Source organism: Antechinus flavipes, chromosome 3, assembly GCF_016432865.1.
Source record: "Antechinus flavipes isolate AdamAnt ecotype Samford, QLD, Australia chromosome 3, AdamAnt_v2, whole genome shotgun sequence".
Taxonomy (NCBI): domain Eukaryota; kingdom Metazoa; phylum Chordata; class Mammalia; order Dasyuromorphia; family Dasyuridae; genus Antechinus; species Antechinus flavipes.
Window position 1 is genome coordinate 383,842,312 of NC_067400.1, and position 21,343 is coordinate 383,863,654.

Here is a 21,343-nt window from a genome sequence, read left to right on the forward strand (position 1 = left end):
ATAGTTGTTATATTGTGTCTACTAATAACATTAGTAAAAATTTTAATTCCAATTTTTGATGATTTACTTACATTTTCATAAGGACCTTAAAGGATAAGGAAATGTCTTTTATTTATTAAAGAAATTCCCTAAATTTCCCTTCACCAAAACCATTGTATCCCCTTTCCCCTTTATTAAACAAGAGAAATTTTCTTAAACTTCCTCTTCAACCAGAACTGCTTTAGAAAATTGAAAACAGTTACATTTCAGGGGAAATTCAAAAAGCCACAGTGTAAATATTTTCATCAAAAAACTAGTTTCTAATCCCAACATAGCTAGTAAAGTATCATTTTTAGCTATTAATTAATACTTGCTATTTTTCTCTATTAACATCTTAGTCTTATGAAATGCTAGGTAGTTTTCCAAAACAATTATTGTGACCCTCCACAAACTTTTGTTTTCCATTGATAATTTTAGACTTTTAAAGTGGAACATGTTTTAGTGTGAAACATTAAAGTTTTGGTGTCAGGAGAAGAGTATTTGAATTTTGGCTTAGATATTTACTAGTTGTTGTAGCTTGGGCAACCTATTGTTCAACTGGCACTTCACTTTTTCCTCCTTTCCTGCATATATTTGGTGCCATAGAGACAAAATTCTAAAACTCATCACATAAATCATCTAAACATCTATTGTTTTTGAAGATCAGTGAGATTATAAAAACAATAGGATATTCTTTTTGTCCTCATGGATGCTATATGGTCTTATAGGAAAATGGGATATGTTGTATGTAAGTAACTAGTAATAAAAATAATTTGTGCCAGATGAATAAAAGATATGTAAACAGAGTACTTACTGATATAGGGAGGAATCCTTATTGCCCACTAGATAATCATAGAAGTCTTTTGGGAGGACTTTAAATCTACCTTCCATCAACTCTGTATTTGTCTTGTAGATATTGATTTATGAATAAGTTGTTTTTTCCATTAGTCTAGAATTACCTTAAAGGGAAGGACCATTCAAATTCTTTTTTTTGTAGAAAAGGGAAGGTATTCTTGACACTTAGTATAATTCCAAAAATATAATAAATTCTTTTCACCTTGATTGAATTCTTGTTAGAGATGATATTGGTTATGAGACTTTTTTAAAAAATGAGGGTGGTAAGAAAGGACATTTCAGGAATGAAGAACAGATAATCTGGGCAAAGGCACTGAAATAGGTAATAGAATGTTGTAGGTAGACAGTTTTTGTTTGTTTTAATCAGGCCATAAATATTTATTAAGCATCTGCTATGTACCAAGCACTGTGCTAAGTGCTGGGGATTCAAAAAAAGTTGAAAGATAATCTTTGCTCATAGGAGCTCAGAAATGTAATGGGGAAAGCCTATACATAAAAAAGATGGTGAAAAATGGAGGGAGAGAGGGCAGAACATGAGAGGACCTCACTCAGGAGTATGTTGAAATCTTTCAGCCAGTTGTTGCCTTGGATTCTCTATTTAAATGAAGAATCCACAAGAAATTTCCTCTATTTACCCTTCATGCTCTTCAGTCATTATCATCAAATAATCACAATAATAGCCAGTATTAATATAGCACTTATTCTGTGTTGGACACTATACTAAACAGTGTACAATTATTATTTCATTTGATCCTTATAACAGTGCTGGGGTGTAGGTTATTTTCTTCAATCTACAGAGAAAACTGAGGCAAACAAAAGTTGTGACTTGCCCAGATTTACATAGCTAGTAAGTGAGGCTAGATTTGAAATCAAGTCTTGGGCTTGTATTGAGATATGAGTTTTAGAGTTGATTCTATCAAATGAGGCAGAATGGGAATGAACAGCATGACTATGGTTTCTGATGATACCAAAGTTCTAAATAGGCATTTACCAGTCATTAAATTGGTCTCAGAGTGGTTATAAAACAATGGTATTAAACTACTATGAATGGTTAGTGTGTGGAAAATTCTCAGACTTGGCAATTTCTTTTATTTACTTCCTATTAATCATATCATATGAGCATAAATTCGAGGACTGTTCCATTTCATAGTCTGATGGAATTCTACATAAGTGGGAACAGTTTTTGGTGATGATTACAATTGGAAATTGAGCTGTATGTTGGTGGTAGTTGAAATGAGAGAAGAAATACCAGAATTCATGATCTCTTTTGTTAGATAAATAGGATTCTGTCTTCCATAGTTCTGTTTCCAGGAAGGTATGGGTAGGACAAGAACTTGAGTTCTTCTGGGGTTTCACAGGTGTGGATCAGGCATCTGCAAAGCATTCTACTTTTAGGTTATTCTTCCTTCTCTTTATATTTAGAGCATATTTCCAATTTTCATATATCAATTCTGATCGAACTAGGCATTCAGTTTCTGATTGTTATAGCCAGCTGTGCTTGGCTGTAGACTGTCTTCTTCTTGATCTTATTTTTCTTTGTGAAATTTTCAAAGACTTGGACGGAAGCTTGGGCTTTAGAGATGAATTCCCCCTATCAAATTCTACTGAGTTCCCAAGTGAGTCTGATGGGATGTTTAGAATTCTGATGGGCCTTTCACTGAGAAGTTTCTCTTTTTCTGACACAATAGAGTTATATACTATGATAGCACCATGGTAGTCTGAATGGGTCATGACTAGGTATCCTAATCTGAGTTTGAAAGAGAGGTCTTGAAATGATCTATAGTTTTCACAGAGAATTACAGTCTTTGCCTGCTCTGAAGTAAAGACCAGGTTGCTGAACTGAGTCAAACCAAAGAGGAAGGGTCTGATGGGAAGTTTTGAAAGTTATTTTTTGAAAAAAAACTAGGGCTAATAATCATTGATCTTAGACAAAGTGAAATGTAAACATTCAGTTGAAAGAAAACTTATGTCATGTGTAAGCGATATTAATATTGTTTTAGATGCATGTCTACATATATGTAAATGTATACATATGCGTGTGCATATAGGTATGTGTATGTGTGTATATATATATATGTGTATATACATATATGTCTATATATGTGTGTATAGAATATAATGTTATGAATATAATGTTTTCTATTATATATGCTTTCTTGAAATGAACATTTTTAGTTACATATTTTGAATTTTTTCTGATATTCTGCTGGGCATATAATATTTTTTTTAAATCCTTTTTTTGTCTTTCTTTTTCTTATTTTATATTTAGTTTTAACTTAAATTAAAAAAGAAAAAAATTGTGTTCATATAGTCATATTTGTGGGAAAAATTCCAAACATTTTATTATTTTTTACAATTTTTTTTTTGGTCTATCCCATGTGTTCTGTTAGAATTGTCAAGTCAAATTCATGGAGGTCCTCAGAACTCAAATAATTTTCTCAAGAAAAAGATCAAATGATTTTTTTCAAGAAAATTGTAGAACCTACTGTTATCTTTTGTTAAAGAGTTCTTCCCAAGTAAAGCTTTTGTTTTGTTTTGTTTTTTGCTTTTGGAAAAGATGACAAGCTAAAATAATAATTGCCTTTCTTTATAAACCAATGAGAAATACTGAGCACTTTGATCAAAACATTTTAATTAGGTTGGAATTAGGAAATTTAACCTGTTAATTACTCTATTCTTATGAAGGTCAGTCAACAAAACATTTAAATAGACAGATATCAATTAATCAAGAAGCATTTATTATGAGTGTGCTCTGTGCCAGGCTGTTTACTATAAATTCAAATACTACAATGAATGAAACAATATCTACTCCCAAGGAATTTACAAGTGATTAGCCACTTGTATAATTTTAGGTGTATGAAATTAACTGTTTAATGTTATTTTGGATAAGACTTAGTGCTCAATGTGTGAATATTGTAAATTGAAGAAATAAGCAATTTATTAGAAAGTTGCCATAATTTCAGAAGACAAAATGAAAAATGAAATAGCAGAAACTTTCATTAAAAATGAAAGTTTAAAACCAGGGCTCTTAAGAGTAAAATGACAGCATGAATTTTTTTGTAAGTCAGTTAAATAATGAGAATTATGAGAGTATATACATGTTCACAGTGAACTTTCTAAATATATTAACAGTTTTTCTTTAAATTGTATCAGAATATTTATCAACCAATAAATAAACTGTGATATATTTGGTTACATTTACAAAATGATTAGCTGAAATACTTAGTAATAGAATATTCTAAAAAGGGGTTTTTTTTGCCTATTAACTTGCCTCTCCCCCATTTTAAATATTTATTGAAATCTTTACAAGTTCATTAGTTCACTTTTCTGTAATAGTCATAAATCTGTTATCCCTATTGTCTCTGCTTTTGGCAATTTAGGATTTTATAGTGTCTCTTCCAGAACAGCAAATCTTACTGAATACCTGTGTAGTTGTAGATTTTATAAGTAATTAGAATTATATAATTTAAAACTGCAAAGTAATGCTGAATGCTGACTTTAACATATATCCTAGAAGGGGCAGCTAGGTGGCACAGCTGATAGAGTGCTGAGGCTGGAGTCAGAACTCATCTTCCTGAGTTCAGACCTGGTCTCTTATTAGCTATCTGATCCTGGGTAAGTGACTTAATCCTATTTGCCTCAGTTTTCCATCTGTAAAATGAGCTGGAAAAGGAAATGGAAAATCACTTTAGTATCTTTGTCAAGAAAACTCTGAATGGGGTCGCAGAATCACACATGACTGAAAACAACTGAACAACAACAGAAATAGAAAAAAATTTTTTCTTTATTCTCTCTTGCCATCTGTTTTTCTTTTGAAAGAAGAGAATGGGGGAACTCCTAATCTAGTAAATAGAGGACTTTGGTTAGTTGGATGCTAGCTAATTGAGAATTACTATGTATGTAGAAAACTACAAATTAGGTGTTTTAAAAACTGCATTACAATTGTGAATTGATAGGATGACCCTAAACAATGAACCTCACCTTTTACTACTTATTTCTACAGTAAAACAAAACTAATTTGCTTGCCTAGCAAAGATTTCATGAGAACTAATGATACTTTTGTAAATAGTTTTGACCCTTTCAGATATTATTGACTGGTAATCACAGGTTACCATACTAATATAAAAGAGAATTAAATTGACGCATTTTAAAATAAAATTTCCATTTAAGTTCATAGTAGTCTCTTTTTAATAATTGAATTTATAGATTAAAAAGGAAAGATGGTTTTGACAAAGTATTACACATGAATGCAAGGAGGAAGCTGCTTTCAGATATACAGAACAATAGTCATTAAGAGCATAATAAAAGTTATTATATAAATAATTTAGATTATATATAACTAGGGGAATACTGCACCCAAATATTTTTTTGTCTTCCTTGTGCACTTTTTATAGTGACATTGATCACTGAAATCACTTGACTTATATTTTAAATGTTCTTGGTTACCTATAAAACTATGAAAATTCTTGAAATGGAATGAAGTTTTGAAGCAAATTCACTCTCATTAGAAATAAATAAATTCCCACAGACCTTTACCTCTCTAGCTAATCATGGATATTTAGAAGCTTGTATTGGCCTCAGACACTTAACATTTCTTAGCTGTGTGACCCTGGGCAAGTCATTTAACCCCAATTGCCTCAGCATAAACAAACAAACAAATAAATAAATGAAAATAGAATTTTTAAATATAAAAAAATAATTAAGATCTGGACAATAGAAAAACAAACCAACCTCCGAACCTAGTTTAATTACCAAATGCATATATCACTAGAGTTATCTCCAATTTAGTTTTGCTTCTAGTGTTCTGATACATAGTAGCTATACATTGTCTTTTTGTTGAATTTCGATGATTCTAGCAAAATTATGAAAATGTTTAGATGCCACAGTGAATTTGAAAATGCAATCCTCAAATGTTTATAAAAATAATATTTTACTTATTCCCAGTTACAAGTGAAGAAACATTTTTTAGCATTTGTTTTTATGAGATTTTGAGTTACCTTCTTCCCCTTCCTTCTTCCAACGCTGGTAGGAAGTTAGATATCATTTGTACATGTGCTATCATGTAAAACATATTTCCATATTAATCACAGTTGTAAAAGAAGAAACAGATCAAAAGAAAAAAAAAACATGAGAAAGAATAAAGTAAGTGTGTGTGTGGGATTGCTCTGTCCATCCAGTTTTTTAATCTGGATATGGATAGGATTTTCTTTTGTCAGTCCTTTGTACTTGGATTATTGTGCTCCTGACAAAAAGCTGAATCATTCATAGTTGATCAACCTACAGTGGTGTTGATGCTCTCTATAATGTTTTCTTGGTTCTCCTCATTTCACTTTCTATCAACTCATTTACAAGTCTTTCCAGGTTTTTCTGAAATCTGACCTGTTGGTCATTTCTTATTGTGCAATAGTGTTCCATTATATTTGTATCCAATAGTTTGTTCAGCTATACTCCAATTAATGGGTATCCCCTTAATTACCAATATTTTGTCACCACAAAAAGGGTTGCTATAAATATTTTTGCCCATGTTGTGGCTGTTTCATTTCCATAATACTTATTAACTCAGGATATATAGATAGCTGTTTTGAATTTTCATTATGTATGTTTCTGGTTTTGTTTCTAAGAGGACTTAGCTCTCCTTTTAATGAGATGTATTCCTTAGATGAGAGATATCTGAAAGGTGGTGCTCATAAAAAGTGTGATTGCAATTCTCAACAGATTGGTCTTAGATTGTGTACTCTCATAAAAAAGTAATATTAATCAAACAACTTTAATAGGATTAAGTCAGAAATTGAACTTTCAAAAAACTGGAGAAAATTGTTTACTACTTGAAAACTTTACAAACATAAATCAGTCTCTTTCTCTCCCCTACCTCCTAACACTTTTATTTTAGTAAGCAAGAGCAACCTGCTACTTCTGAACTTTTTTCAAGGGTTGATCCTTTCATTTACTAAGTAGGTAACAAATAATAATCCATAAGGAGTAAATTTAACTGCTTGTAGAGATATCTTTTGATAAACATTTTTTGACCTACATTCATACCTCAATTATTCTAAAAACAAATACATACAACTCATTGTATATTTTTCTTCTAAAAGCAGTTAGCAATTAAATACAACATGAAGATGCAGTCTATTTTAGGAACTTGTTTATGACAGTGTTCATAGTTTTTATAATAGCAGGTTAACAGTTAATTGGTAGGAGATACTGTCCTTGTCATTTCCTGGTAATCATGAACTGCACTATTGCTTACAAACTCTACAAAGAGAACAACCGGTGCATTTATATGAGAGTAATCTAGGGAGTTGATGGAGAGTTTGAATATGGAAAAGAGTTCAGATTGTGATTTTTCTCTTCGTTATTCAGTAAAATTTATTACTGAAGTAATTTCAACAAAGTGGAAATAGTTAATAGTTTTGATTTGAAAATTTTTTCTAGTATGTTTTAGTTGAGGATGAGTTTGTATGTAGTTGGAAGTGATTTTCACTTAGAATACTCTAAAGATACTTTCTCCACTTTTGTACACATTTTTATGTGGGGAAAAATAGAAGTCTAATCGAACATATTCATATAATGAAAGCATGGTAATTCATTATTAGCTATTTTAGTAACAACTATGTGATTTAAAATAACAAAATTTTATTTTTATTTTTTGACAGTGGAAAGAGTGGAAAGAGAAAACCTTACAGACTATTGTGTTCTGGGCCAACGTCCAATGCATTTACCAAATATGAACCAGCTGGCAACCTTGGGAAAAACTAACGAACAGTCTCCTCATAGCCAAATTCACCACAGTACTCCAATCCGAAACCAAGTGCCCACATTACAACCGATCATGAGCCCTGGTCTTCTTTCTCCCCAACTCAGTCCACAATTGGTAAGGCAACAAATAGCAATGGCCCACCTGATAAACCAACAGATAGCTGTCAGCCGACTATTGGCTCACCAACACCCTCAAGCCATCAACCAACAGTTCTTGAATCATCCCCCTATTCCCAGAGCAGTTAAGCCAGAGCCAACAAACTCTTCAGTTGAAGTTTCTCCAGATATCTACCAGCAAGTCAGAGATGAGCTGAAGCGAGCCAGTGTTTCCCAAGCTGTGTTTGCTAGAGTGGCTTTCAACCGTACACAGGTATTATTTTCTTTATTTTTTTTACTTGCATCAGGAATGCTAAGGGATACATGATTGGTTCATTCTGTGGTAAGAAATAATTGTGACCATGTGTCATAAGTGCTATAAATCCTTCAATATGAACAAGATCAGTTTTTAGTTCAGTTAAATATCCATAGCTAGTTAGTGGCTTCCCATTTTCCATAGGATGATTATATTTAATGGCAATATAATATAAATTCTTATTAAGCTCATTTTATGTTTTTCCTTAAAGAATTTTTAGATTATTTGATAATGAGTTTAATTCAAAGAAGGCTGTGAATATTTCTTTTAATTGCTACATTTCTCTCCATTATTGACCCAATGTGCTTTAACAGGTTTGCTGTAGTCTATAGTGATTAGAAAATCTCAGTCTTTAATAATACTGTTCCAATCTACCCTGATGAAGTATACCTAAACTAAAATCAAAAGAATGAATTTATAGTGCAATTTTATTTTTTTATATTTATGATACATTCTTTTGTTTTGTTTTTGGGAATTATCATCAATTCATGACAAATCGACATTTTAATTCCAGGTTTATTTGAAGCTCTGTTTATATGCTGCCTATTTAGAAAATTGGAAGTGTGGTTGTATATGGCTTAGAATTTCAAAAGATAAGTGAATAGATTAAAAATATATTTATTAAATGCTTACTATCTTCAAAGCATTGTGCTAGTCACAGGGGCCACAAATAAAAACAAGCAAGCTATTTCTTTTAAAAAATGGTAGCTTTTTATTTTTCAAAATACATGCTAAGATAGTTTTCAACATTCACCCCTGCAAAACTTTGTGTTCCAAATTTTTCTCCCTCCTTCCTTTCCCTTCCTCCTCTCCTGGACAGCAAGCAATCCAAAACAAGTTAAATTTGTGCATTTCTTCTAAACATGTTTCCACATTTATCATGCTGCACAAGAAAAATCAGATCAAAAGAAGGAAAAGGAGAGAGAAAAAACAAGCAAACAAACAACAAAAAAGGTGCAAATATGATGCACATCCAATCTTCATAGTCTTCTCTTTGGATATGGATGGCTCTTTCCATCATAAGTCTATGGAAGTATCTTGAATCACTCTATTGTTGAAAAAAGCCAAGTTCATCACAGTTAATCATCACATAATCTTGTTGTTGCTGTATCAGTGTTCTCTTGGTTTCTATTCACCTCACTTAGCATGTTCATGTAAGTCTTTCTAGCTTTTCTGAAAGCAGCCTCTTCATCATTTTATAGAGAATAATAATATTCCATTACATTCATAAATATAACTTATTTAGCCATTCCCCAACTGTTGGGCATCCACTGGGTTTCCAGTTGCCTGCCAATACAAAAAGGGCTGCTGCAAACACTTTTTGCATATGTGGGTTCTTTTCCCTTTTTTATAATCTCTTTGGCATACAAACCCAGTAGAGATACTGCTGGATCAAAGGGCATGCACAGTTTGATAGCCCTTTGGGCATAGTTCCAAAATGATCTTCAGAATGTTTGGCTCAATTCCCAACTCTAGCAATGATATATCAGTGTCCCAGTTTTTCCACATCCCCTCCAACATTTATTATTATCTTTTCCTATAATCTTAGCCAACTTGAGAGGTGTGAAGTGGTACTTCAGAGTTGTCTTAATTTGAATTTCTCTAATAGTGATTCAAAGCATTTTTTTAATATGACTAGAAATGGCTTTAATTTCTTCAGCTGAAATTTGTCTGTTCATATCCATTGACCACTTATCAATTGGGGATTAGCTTGTATTTTTATAAATTTGAGTCACTTCTCTATATATTTTAGAATTGAGGCCTTTATCAGAAACACTGGAAAAATTGTAAGAAAAAATTTTCCCTAGTTTTCTGCTTCCCTTCTAATCTTTGCTGCATTGATTTTGTTTGTACAAAACCCTTTTAATTTAATATAATTAAGATTATCCATTTTGTACTTCATAATGTTCTCTTGTTCTTTTTTGGCCATAAATAGTCATTGACCACTGCTTTATAATATAGTTTTAGGTCTATTCTACCTTCATATGCATTTTTTTCATTAATTCACTTAAAATTCTTGATCTTTTGTTCTTCTAGATGAAATTTGTTATTAATTTTTCTAGCTCTATAAAGTAATTTCTTGGCAGTTTGATTGATATGTCATTGAATACGTAGGTAAATTTAGGTTAAATTCTCATTTTTATTATATTACCTTAGCCTATCCAAGTACACTTGATATTCTTCTAATTGTTTAAATCTAACTTTATTTGTGTGAAAAGTGTTTTATAATTGCATTTATATAGTTCCTGGTTTTGTTTTGACAAATAGATTCCCAAACATTTCATATTATCTACAGTTATTTTAAATGGGATTTTTCTTTCTGTCTCTAAGCAAGATATTTTTTGCAACCAGGGAAACTTACAGTCTAAGATGGGTAGGAAAATAAAGGAAATCTGTGAATGGAGAATGGAATATAAGGAAATCTGTGAATGGAGAATGGAATATAAGTGTAGAGATGACTGGAAGAAAGCTTAACGTGAAATCTGACTTACCAGAAATGAAAGCCAAGGAGCAGATTCTAAAGTTGTTGCAATGGAGAATATGGAGAGAGTAGGAATGATTTTTAGATGATAGCTAGAGGTAGCATAGTGAAGTGATGACCAGGAAGTAGTGTGGTAATTTGGTTCTATATAAGATAGGACATAAAAATCTTACCTATAGAGTCAGATGCCTTAGGGAAGTATCACAGGCTATTTGAGGAAGAGGGCAGAGAACTGTGAATGATGGTTATAGTGTAGGAAGCATGGTGAGGCAATCACTGGTGAATTAAAATATAGTATATAATACATTTTATCCTAATGGAAAAAGACAGGACTAAAGACTCTATTGGTATGTGGGTATATAGTTTGGTTAACGAAAAGTCTTTTTTAACCTGTATCTTTTGTACATTTTTATGGATTAATGATTTGGGTGAGGACATTACAATCTTGAAAATTACAAGTTTAAAAGATTCTGATTGAAGCCTGGAAGTGCAGTTTTGTTATTTTCCTTTTTTCCATTAAAATGTTAACATGAGTCTATTCAGAAAAATCAGTTTCAATTAATGTGAGTTTAAATTCATGGACTAACCTTGAGGGTATCAAATGGAAACTAGATAGGAATGTATATGTATTTCCTTTTAAAATTCTGTTTTTAATTTAGGAGAGTATTTCATACCATAAGGATCATTACCTATTGTATATAAAGCTTGACATAATCAACGTAGATGATATTGACAGAATGACATATTTTGAACTTAAGCAGGAAGTCATTGGACTTATGACTGCGTTTCACTCTCAGGTTTAGTAAGTAGAAATGAGACTTTTCAATTCCCCAAGAAATCAAGTTTTGTTTTTTCTATTTTTCTCCTTTTTATGAGAAGTTCAATTAGTAGAATCTCTGCCTCCCTCCCTCTCACACACACATACACAGGGCACAAGACAGAATAGTAACAAAGTATAACTCCTATTTGAAAGGAATCTTCACCTCATATCTTCACATAGCAGTGAGAATTAAAAACCATCTTATTATTTTCAATGGACATCCATAGCAACTTAGAATCTTTGAATTTCGTTGGTTTGTTATTTAATATAATGTATTTTTAATTCATCAGGTAAGTTCAGGAAATAATTCAGTTATTTTTCATCTGTTTAATATCAAGTCTAATGCCTTGTATATCTTGTTACTCAACAATTAATATTTCCATAATCTTTTAGATATTGATATAGAAAGGCAAGTTAGGATATAAAAATCATATTCATAATTTAGAAACATAGCATTATTAAATATTTCTCTACTTTAACCAAAGTAGCTAACCTTTCTGAAGGAATGATTTCTCCAAAGATGAAGTGTTTAATTAAGCTAAATTAAGCTTCCTTGTAAATCTGACCCTCTTTCTTTAGCTCTATCAGTTAAATAATTATAAAATAATAGAATTAATCAGTAGAGTTTTCCCCCTCAGAGATTGTCTTTGATAAATTTTAATCAATTATTTAATTTTTTTTAAATTATAAAAATTCAACTTGTTTGAGAAGATCTTCTACCCCTTCTTTAAGGTAGATTCTCTGTGGATTCAAATGAAGCTAGATTTTATCAATATGATGGTTTAGATTTTTTAAAAATATCATCTCCTTTAATTTGATGACAAACAAAAAAGAAGAGAAAAATAAATAATTTCTGTTTTTGGAAAGGGAAAATTCTTAAATATATGAAATATCAGGCTTGATTAACAGTGCCTTGGCGGGGGGTAGAGACTAAATTCATATTGTAAACAATCTTGAAAACCATCCTCCCAGGAAACTAGATGAGTAACATAGGTACAAGATTCATATAATTTAATGGATAGTCTCTAGGAGGTCATAAGAGCTATGATCATGGAACAGTGTGGCTACAGGTTAGTACCATTGGGTATCAGAAAAGTATCAGATTTAGAGCTGTATGGGATCTCAGTTTTATCATCTCATTTTACAAATGAGGAAAATGAGGGACACACAGAGAGAATCACTTACTAAAAGTCATACAGCTAAAAAATAACTGAGCAAGATTTAGAGCCAACATTTATACCATAGTGCTTCAACAGAAAGAAAAATTTACCTGCTTGTTTTCCTATTTCTGAATGCCAGATAAATTTTTGGTATAATGGTTTTTGGAAAAATTATGAGATAATGTAGAGTTATAATGAACCTATGTCATGCTTCGAAGCAATAACTTAATAAATATTTGTAGATTATATGAACAGTAATGTCACAAGTATTTGTGTTAGAGTGACAAAATGAAATGATTTGTTCAGTTTTGGTTCAAGTGGAACCCTCTGCTCAAAAATCATAGATCACTATATAATATTTTTAGGGGACTAATGGCATTCCATTGTAAAGTTCTTCTCTGTGAAATACTGGAAGGCAGAAGGAAATACTGAGCAGCAAAACTCAAAACTAAAAAGATCAGTTTTGTCATAGCATTATCTTTAACTTATATATCCTATTGATCTTTTATAATTCAGGAGGACTATATAAACAGTAATGTACTTTATCCCATGTTGAGTTTGAAGAATGACACTAATATTCTTTATCAAAATCAACTAAAATAATTCTCAGGCTTTAACATCCATTAAAAAAAAAGCAATGAATCTCTGGTGATATGATAGCCATCCAACTTCATTTAAGTATTAAAAAATCTTAATATATCTGAATATCTAATTTTTTGGGACATTATTAGATAGTAGACCATGTGCACAAATAGAAACTGTAAACAAAGTCATTTTTTTAAACTAGTTTTGTTTCCTGTCAGCAGTGCTATTGATGAAGTCAGTAGGAAAAAAATGTGAAGGTTATGGTTACTGTATTAGGTTTGCATTTTAAAATCAACCATTCTGACTTCCCTACAGCCTGAATTTCTCTATGTTTGAGTACTCCCTTTCCCAGATTAGGCCTATAGACTCCTGTTTAATTTACTTGTCTACTTTACCATATTGTCACTTTTATGGCATCTCAGTTTGAATCATTTGACCCCTTGTCTTTCTATATAGTTTTTATTAATTGTAGTCTTATGACTATGTAGGAGCTTAATTTTACTGTAGAATGATTTTCGGATATACATTAACCCATAATTAAGTATAGGTTCATAAAATATGTACAGTGAAGATTGCTTAATAGATAAGCTATTCTATAATTTATTTGAAAATCCAATGACCTACATATTCAGATGCTCAGAAACCCCTTCTTACTAGCATTGTTTCTCCCTTAGGACCTCCCATCTGAACAAATCTGTTAAATGAAGTAGAGGAAGCTTTGATCCAAACTATGCTAAATCCATTGGAAAAAATGCCTTGTCACACGTGAGTCAGAGCAATACAGTGTCAGAAAAGTGAAATTTGAGGCAAATTACTCAGGTGATTCTAATATTCTAGTACTGTTATATGATGTGCTTTCTTATATCAGTGAGAGCAGTCATATTTTTGTTTTTTTCTGGATGAGATAGTTGCAAACATCTGAATTAATGTAGAAATGTTTTTCAAGATTGTTACCTTATTCCCTTTTTCACCTTAGCCCTCCAAAACTCTAGGATATCACAGGTTTAATTGTCTTTTTTTTTTTTTTTGTACTGGATAACTTCATTAGGTCAATTTATTAATGTTATATTCTCAGTAGAAGCATAAGTTTACCATTCTGTAATAGTAGTCACTAATTTGGAATCTTTCTTTTTCTTCAGTAATTAAAAATAATCACTGAATTGGCACTAAGTGTAACCTTTGTTGGGTGATTAGGGAAAACATGAATCCTTTTATATATTTTGATAGTGTGTTTAAAAGTCTTTCTGCATGCATCTCCTTTGCCTGACTTGTCCTCATTTAATTACTTTTTTTTCAATGGGAAAATATTAAAGTCACTGTTTACTCATGAAAACCACATATTAAGAAGAACTTAGCATCAGAATCACAAATACTATTTATGAAATCACACAACAACTAGAGAATGTTTTCAATGAGTTGGAAAATTGGATATCATGGAAGCTGGCAGTTATGTTAAAAACAAGGAGTTTGAATTTTTCATGTAAGATGGCACTAGTTAGACTTTCATAGTTTGTTTAAAATTTGTTTGTATCATACACATGCCCCAAATTACAAAAAATTAAGATTTCACCGGATCTCCCTTTATCAACATTTTGTATTTGAAAATGGCACATTAATAGGGCCCTTAGGAGGAGTAACATGTGGACATATTGAAAGTATAGGGATTAAAAAACTTTATGATCCCAGCCTGTCAACTGGACCTTTTTTTGGGGGGGGGGGTGGAGAAGGAGCTGGGAAATGCCTTTGGATTCTTTTGTTTAGTTATGCAGCTTGCTTAATGCAATAATAAGTCCATTACTTTGTAGATTTTACATAAAGAGAAAATTTCTTCCATAATTTTCAGAGCCTATTACCAAATGATATCGCTGGTAGATATCACTGTTTTTCTATACTCAGGCACATTACAGAGGCCAAGAAAGTCACATAGTAATAGAGATGGATATATATCCCAGAGGTCTTGACTCCATGGTCCAGTGCTCTGGTTATAAGATCACAGGTGAAGACCTGTATGGAAAAGGAAGTCCATCCATTGAACTATTGACTCTAAATATGAAATGTTGCAGATCAGGCATGAACATTTTATTGAGTTTCAAAATAAATAATATACAAGCTTTTGACTCCAAAACATTAAATTAATAAAGTGGGAAAGCATGATACTGCTAGCTTTTGAAAACAGCAAGCTTTCATTTCAGACTCACTGGCTTGAATTCATAGATTAAAAGATTATTATGTTAGTATTAATATCTTCTAGAATAGCAGAGACTAGGAACTATCACCATCTGATAGTAAGATGGACCCAAGTGGAAGTTTCATGCTATTTCCTACTCTACAGTTTCCTCATTTGGACTCTGTTTCCCACTGCCTAAATGTTCTTTTATTACATCTGTGACTTTTACTAATTCACTTCTTTTTTTGGTTGTCTCAACTGAGATATTAATGGGACTTTGAGATTAAAACAAACAATTGTTGAACTTCTACTAGGTGCAAGAAACTGAAGGAGATGCAGATATAAAATAGAAATAATCCCTGCCCTCATGGAGTTTACTACTTACTGGAAAAATCACACACACATACACACACACACACACACACACACACACACACACACACACACACACAATGCACTACCAATGCAAACTAAAGCACCAGTGCTAAGAAAACTAAGGAGTGCAGAAAAGGGAGAGAAAACATTCAAGCTGAGAGAATTGAGGAAGTTTTCATGAAGAAGGAACAGGAACTGGAATTGAAGAATAAAAATTTCAACAGGATGGGGTATTGGAGTAAGTGCTTGTATTTACTAAGATAAAACCAGAGGCACAAAGGTAATAATAAAATTTAACTGATGTGTGTGTGTGTGTGTGTGTGTGTGTGTGTGTGTGTGTGTGTGTGTGTTTAGGAGTATAGATATAGAGTAAGATAACATTGGAAAGGTGGTTGAAGCCAGATTGGGGAACGATTTGCCTGGCAGACTAAGGTATTAGAGTTTTATTTAATAAGCAATAGAGAGCCATTGAATTTTTTAAAAATTTGAGTGGGGAAGGGAATGATTAGATTTCTGCATTAGGAAAATTAATCTCATAACACTATATAGACTGGTTTGGGGTATGAGGAGGAACAGTTTATTAGGATGCTATTATGATAGTTTAGGCAAAAGATTAAAAGTACCTGAAGTGAGATGGTAGTAGTGGGAATGAAAATAATGAAATAAGAATTCAAAAGACATCAGAAAAGCAGAGTTTATAGGACTTAGTGATTGATGCTATAAAATATATTTTGCATGTCAAAAAGTTTATGTTTATTGATTATTAAATTTACAATGAAAAAGAACATATAAAATAAAAGAAAGAAGAGTAAAAACTATTTGGATGCTGAGATTGCTGTTAATAGAAATAGAAATTCAAAATAATGCAGGTTTGAGTGGAGTTTTGTGTTTATAAACATGCTGAATTTGAAGCACTGGAAAGTTTTTTTTAAAATAGTTAATAATGGTGATCTGAAACACAGTGAGATGGGACTAGACATGTAGATGTGAAAATCAGAGGCTTAATAGATTTAGATTTGAAGGGGAACTTGGAGATCATTTATCTTAAACTGCTAATGGTAATTAAAAAATAGCAGACATTTTAATATCAAAGAAGGTACATCTGCCGTGAACATTCCAAATGATTATAAGACATAAGTTAATCACTTTGCCCCTGCTGACTCCTCTAAAAACAGACGATAGTTGCATTGCCAAGTGCATTGTACATTTATGAAACATAGAGGTGCCAAGAAAGAATATTTACTAAAATAAAACACAAGCATACAAAATAGCATGCCTAGGACATTATATTAGTACATTGTAATTTGGAATCTTAGAACCTCCTATTCTTTTATTTCAACAATAACACATTTATTGACTTTCTGTGAAGGAGATAAAGATATAGTACTTTGTGCAAAATATTGACCAGTGACTCTTCAGAAGAGTCAGTTGTACTAGCTGATGGTAACAGCTTTAAGGCTCATAATATATTCCTACATTCAATTTGCCCTTACTATTACCATTATCACTAGAACACATCAGGTGAAATTATTCTTCCTTTCTCTTCTATTTCACACTAAAGATACTGATTTGATAAGATACCAGATTGCAAAGACATAGTGAGGAAATGGGAGCATATATTGTATAATAACTTCTTTCTGGAATTTTGACAATAAAATAAATGCAGAAATAAGGATACATAAATTAAGGGATTAGCACAGCTGAATAATAGAGTGTACAAGGCAAAGAATTGGAAATCAAGGGGATGCCCCTCATTTGGGGAATGGCTGAACATTTTGTGGCATGTGGTTATGATAGAATATTTGGCTATTCTCAATATAATGATTCAAGATGACTTTGAAGGACTTTCATCTTCAAATTCAGATTTCACAAAAAAAATCAAAGATCCCTTGGTGTATGTGGTTTTATGCTTTTGCCATGAGAAGATTATCAGCCTATTTCTCATAAGTTGAGGATTCTCCATCATGTGACAGTGGCTTCCTCTGTTAATGATTTATTTAGATTTAGAGAAGCATCATAGGTATGAAAATTTTCTTAATGTATTAATGGAACAATATCCCAAATTATCAGAAGGCAATTTATAATTTTACAACTATATTTTAAAGGTACATTTCTAAAATTAGGCTTATGATATACAAGCTAGGAATCCTTATAAAAATAAGGTAATATATTCATATTTCCTCCTGACTAATTTAAGACATTTTTAAAATATAGGTTTTTATTTACAGATAATATAAAAGTACTTATAAAATAAAATAAGCAAAGAAATTTCCTAACCTAGTCTACTGATTCAGTTGATAATTCTGGTGTGGCTTTCAATATACATTTAGTAATATTAATGAAATGAATTTAGGCATCAGAAGTACAGACATGGAAAAATATAATTAATCTGTTTGAATATGGTTATGTTACAATTTAGTCAGGTGATGATATCATCAGATACTTTTTGTTTCTAGAATACATCACTACAGCACAAAACAATTTTAGTGTGAGAGTTTTTCATTCCCTTGCATCAATAATTACAGAGATGTAGACTACTTGAATCACTCAGAGGTATAAATTAGTACTAAAAACATCTTTGCTGAATCAGTCCATAAATCAAAGACATTTAAAAGTAGGTATAAAAAATCCTTGATGGAATCCTGAAAGGAATGAAGGCCATTAGATGAAGCAAGGTTATCAAAAAGGTTACCCAAATTGGATTTGGACCGAGGAACATAGCCATACTTTGTGGAGCATGTATAAAAAGACAAACCAATCCAGATTGTGGCATTCCAGTTTCAAGCTAGGATATATTAGTTCCAGTCAAGATCATGAAAAGTAATCACTTGGGGAAAAAAAGAAAATCTTTTCTCTGTCTCCCATCCCTTTGACTTTGAGATTTCCTATTGCCATCTTGGCAGTATCCCTAGAACATCTGATGCAGTGTCTGTGTCATCAGCAAACAGCTACCTGAAGAAAAAACAGTTTCAGGAACCCAGAAGATTGCTAAACAGTGTCAAAGTGGATCATGAATTTCTGCATTGCTTTCTTTGCCATACGTATTTGAAGCATGAATCTACTTTTTGATGGACTCTATATATACTTGTGAAAATGGACTTTTGTGGAAGGGGGGGTGTTTCATATCAACTAGCCTCTATACCTTACTGCCCTACCTTAGTACAACTAAAGAAAATCTAATCTTGTCTGGCTGGCTAATTGATACCAACTCCTATTCATAATGGGAAGCCCACCTTTAGAGGTTTATGAGTACTAGAAGACTATTCTTTGGTCTTCTAGTTCTTTGTTGGTAGCTACCCTTTGGAGAAACAACTTGCAATAGTAAACATGAAGAGATGACTTAAGAGCCTGGGTCAGATGTTTTTGTGCTTGCTACTTTACTAGTCTTATCTTAGAATCATGGTATAGTAGATTAAAAGCAGGCAGGAAAACCTAAATTTGAAATGTGCCCCAATCTTTTTTTAGGTGAAGGACCATGGAAAATCATATAACCTCTTTAAACTTCCATTTCTCTACCTACAAAATTGGAAAAATGTTATCTGTAGTATTTGTATCACATTTTTTGGGTGAGGATCAAATTAGATTTTATTTATATGGGTGTATTTTCTATAAATGTATATTTATACATACTGTATGCAATTTTGCAAACCTTTAATCTATTATTACTTTTGGGTAGGCACATTCATTTTTATTCATTAGTAGTGTGAGCAGAGCAAAGAAAATGTAGACGAGAGGTATGAAAGTAGAAATGACAAGATTTGGCAAGCAATTAGATTAATGTCTCAAACAAAATTTTGTCCCTTTACACTTTTAAAAATGACTTAAATTTATTTAGTTTAAAAGATGTAGATTTATCATATTAGAAATTAAAATATCAGTATTAATATGAAATAGTTTTGACCTCTTGAAAGGCTCTCAGGGACCCTAAGAAATCCCCAGACCACACTTTGTAAATTTTTGGCTATCATATGAGGTGATGGAGAATGAAAAGTTGGGGATAATACTGAAATTTTAAATCTGGGTGATTATAAGAATGATACTCTTCACTGTAATAAGGAAATTTATAAAGGTGGTGGGGAAAAATGATTCATTTTGTTATAGGTATGTTGAGTTTGAGATGCTTATAGAACATACAATTTAAAACATTTAACAGTCAGTTAATGAAATGTGATGAGATCTCAGGAGAGAGATTAGGTCTAGATATATAGATATTTGGGATTTTTCTGCCTAAAGATGATAATTGAACCCATGAGAGCTTATGGATTCACCAAATGAGAATGCTCTTTTAATTAGGGTTTTTGAACTTTGTAAAAATCATATTTTAGTAACTGCATTTCAATATAATTTTTTTGTAATTCTATGCTTTTTATCTTATGCATTTAAATCATTATTCTGATCATCAAACTGCTAAAGGATCCATGAGACAAAACAGGTTAAGAAAAAAAAGAGCACCTATGACAGAGCTTTGGGGTACACCCACAGGTATAATAAAGATGATGAACCAGCAAAAGAAACTGGGAAGGATTGCTCAGATTAGATAAGAACTAAAAGAGAGTAACAAAAATCCTAAGAAAGTAGAGTATTTGAGTGTCAGATGCTCAGCTAGATTGATAAAGTTGTATCTACAGATAAAACATTTTTGGTTTCTTTCTGGGAAGTCTTTTTTTTGGGGGAAGAGTATGGTAGATAAGCTTATTTAAAATTTATTTTCAGTAACTTCTTTGTGTATCCTCAAGTGTGGTTTTTATAGAAATAGTGCAGCTAAGGGGGCCTAGTCATTGCTTTGTTTCAAAAATGTTTTGTATACTGAAACCTCTTCATTTTGTCTTGTTTGCTTTAAACCTTGTGTGTCAGGTCACAAAAGTTTTCTTTGCTTGTACAAGGAGAATGCTGTCTGTAAGGAAATTACTTAATTTAATAAATTGCAGATTTGGTGTATATGGAACAGTTGTTCCAACAGCAGAGTTCACACTGCCCAGAATTTCAGTTTCTTTTAATTTAATTGTATTCAGTAGTCTGAATGAAAAGATCCTGAATACTTTGTGAGTCAGAATTTCAATACATGCCTAACCAGAGCCTGCTGCTGGCTGCTAGGCAAAGAGAGAACTTCTACTCTCTAAAAACAGCAGAATTCTACAATGTTTGCATGCACCTCTTCTGTGATTGCTTCACTCGCCGTATGTCTTTAATATGCCTAAGAGTAGTGCTTATATGTGTATTCATGTAGATACATTTGGAGATTTGTAGTCTTTAAATTCCATCATGAATATATTTCTAAAACAACACATTTGTGTATATCTTGATTGTACATATATATGCTCACACATTTATACATTCAGAGGGCATTTTTCTAAGTACTGTCTCTCCTACATAAAAAAAAGCCACATGCATCATCTGTCTTTTCTAATAAAGAAATATTATAATAAAAGAGAGGCCTTATTAAACTAATGCAATAACAACATTTTCTTTGAGGATTTAACACTTCATTTTTAATAATAAAAATCAAATTGTCATTGTTGTGCCCTGTATACATTTTATTCAAATCAGACTAAACATTCTGGCTTTGTGGCTAAGCAAGGCTCTCCAGAGAGAGAAGTATTTTTAGCATTAGACAAATGAGCTTTAGGAGTCAGGTTTGTAGCAGAATTGTAGGCTGTAATATGCATCCAAGGTGAAACCTTTTATTTTTTTCATATTGTATCAAAGAGAA

At 31.9% G+C, this 21,343-nt stretch overlaps 1 protein-coding gene across 1 annotated transcript in view; it reads left to right on the plus strand.

The window, feature by feature from the left end:
• SATB2 (SATB homeobox 2) overlaps positions 1-21,343 on the plus strand; it is a 212,996-nt gene that overhangs the window by 108,763 nt on the left and 82,890 nt on the right. The window contains exon 7 of the mRNA XM_051985926.1: positions 7,530-8,002. Within this exon, the coding sequence (XP_051841886.1) occupies positions 7,530-8,002 (473 nt within the window). The remainder of the gene's footprint in view (positions 1-7,529; positions 8,003-21,343) is intronic.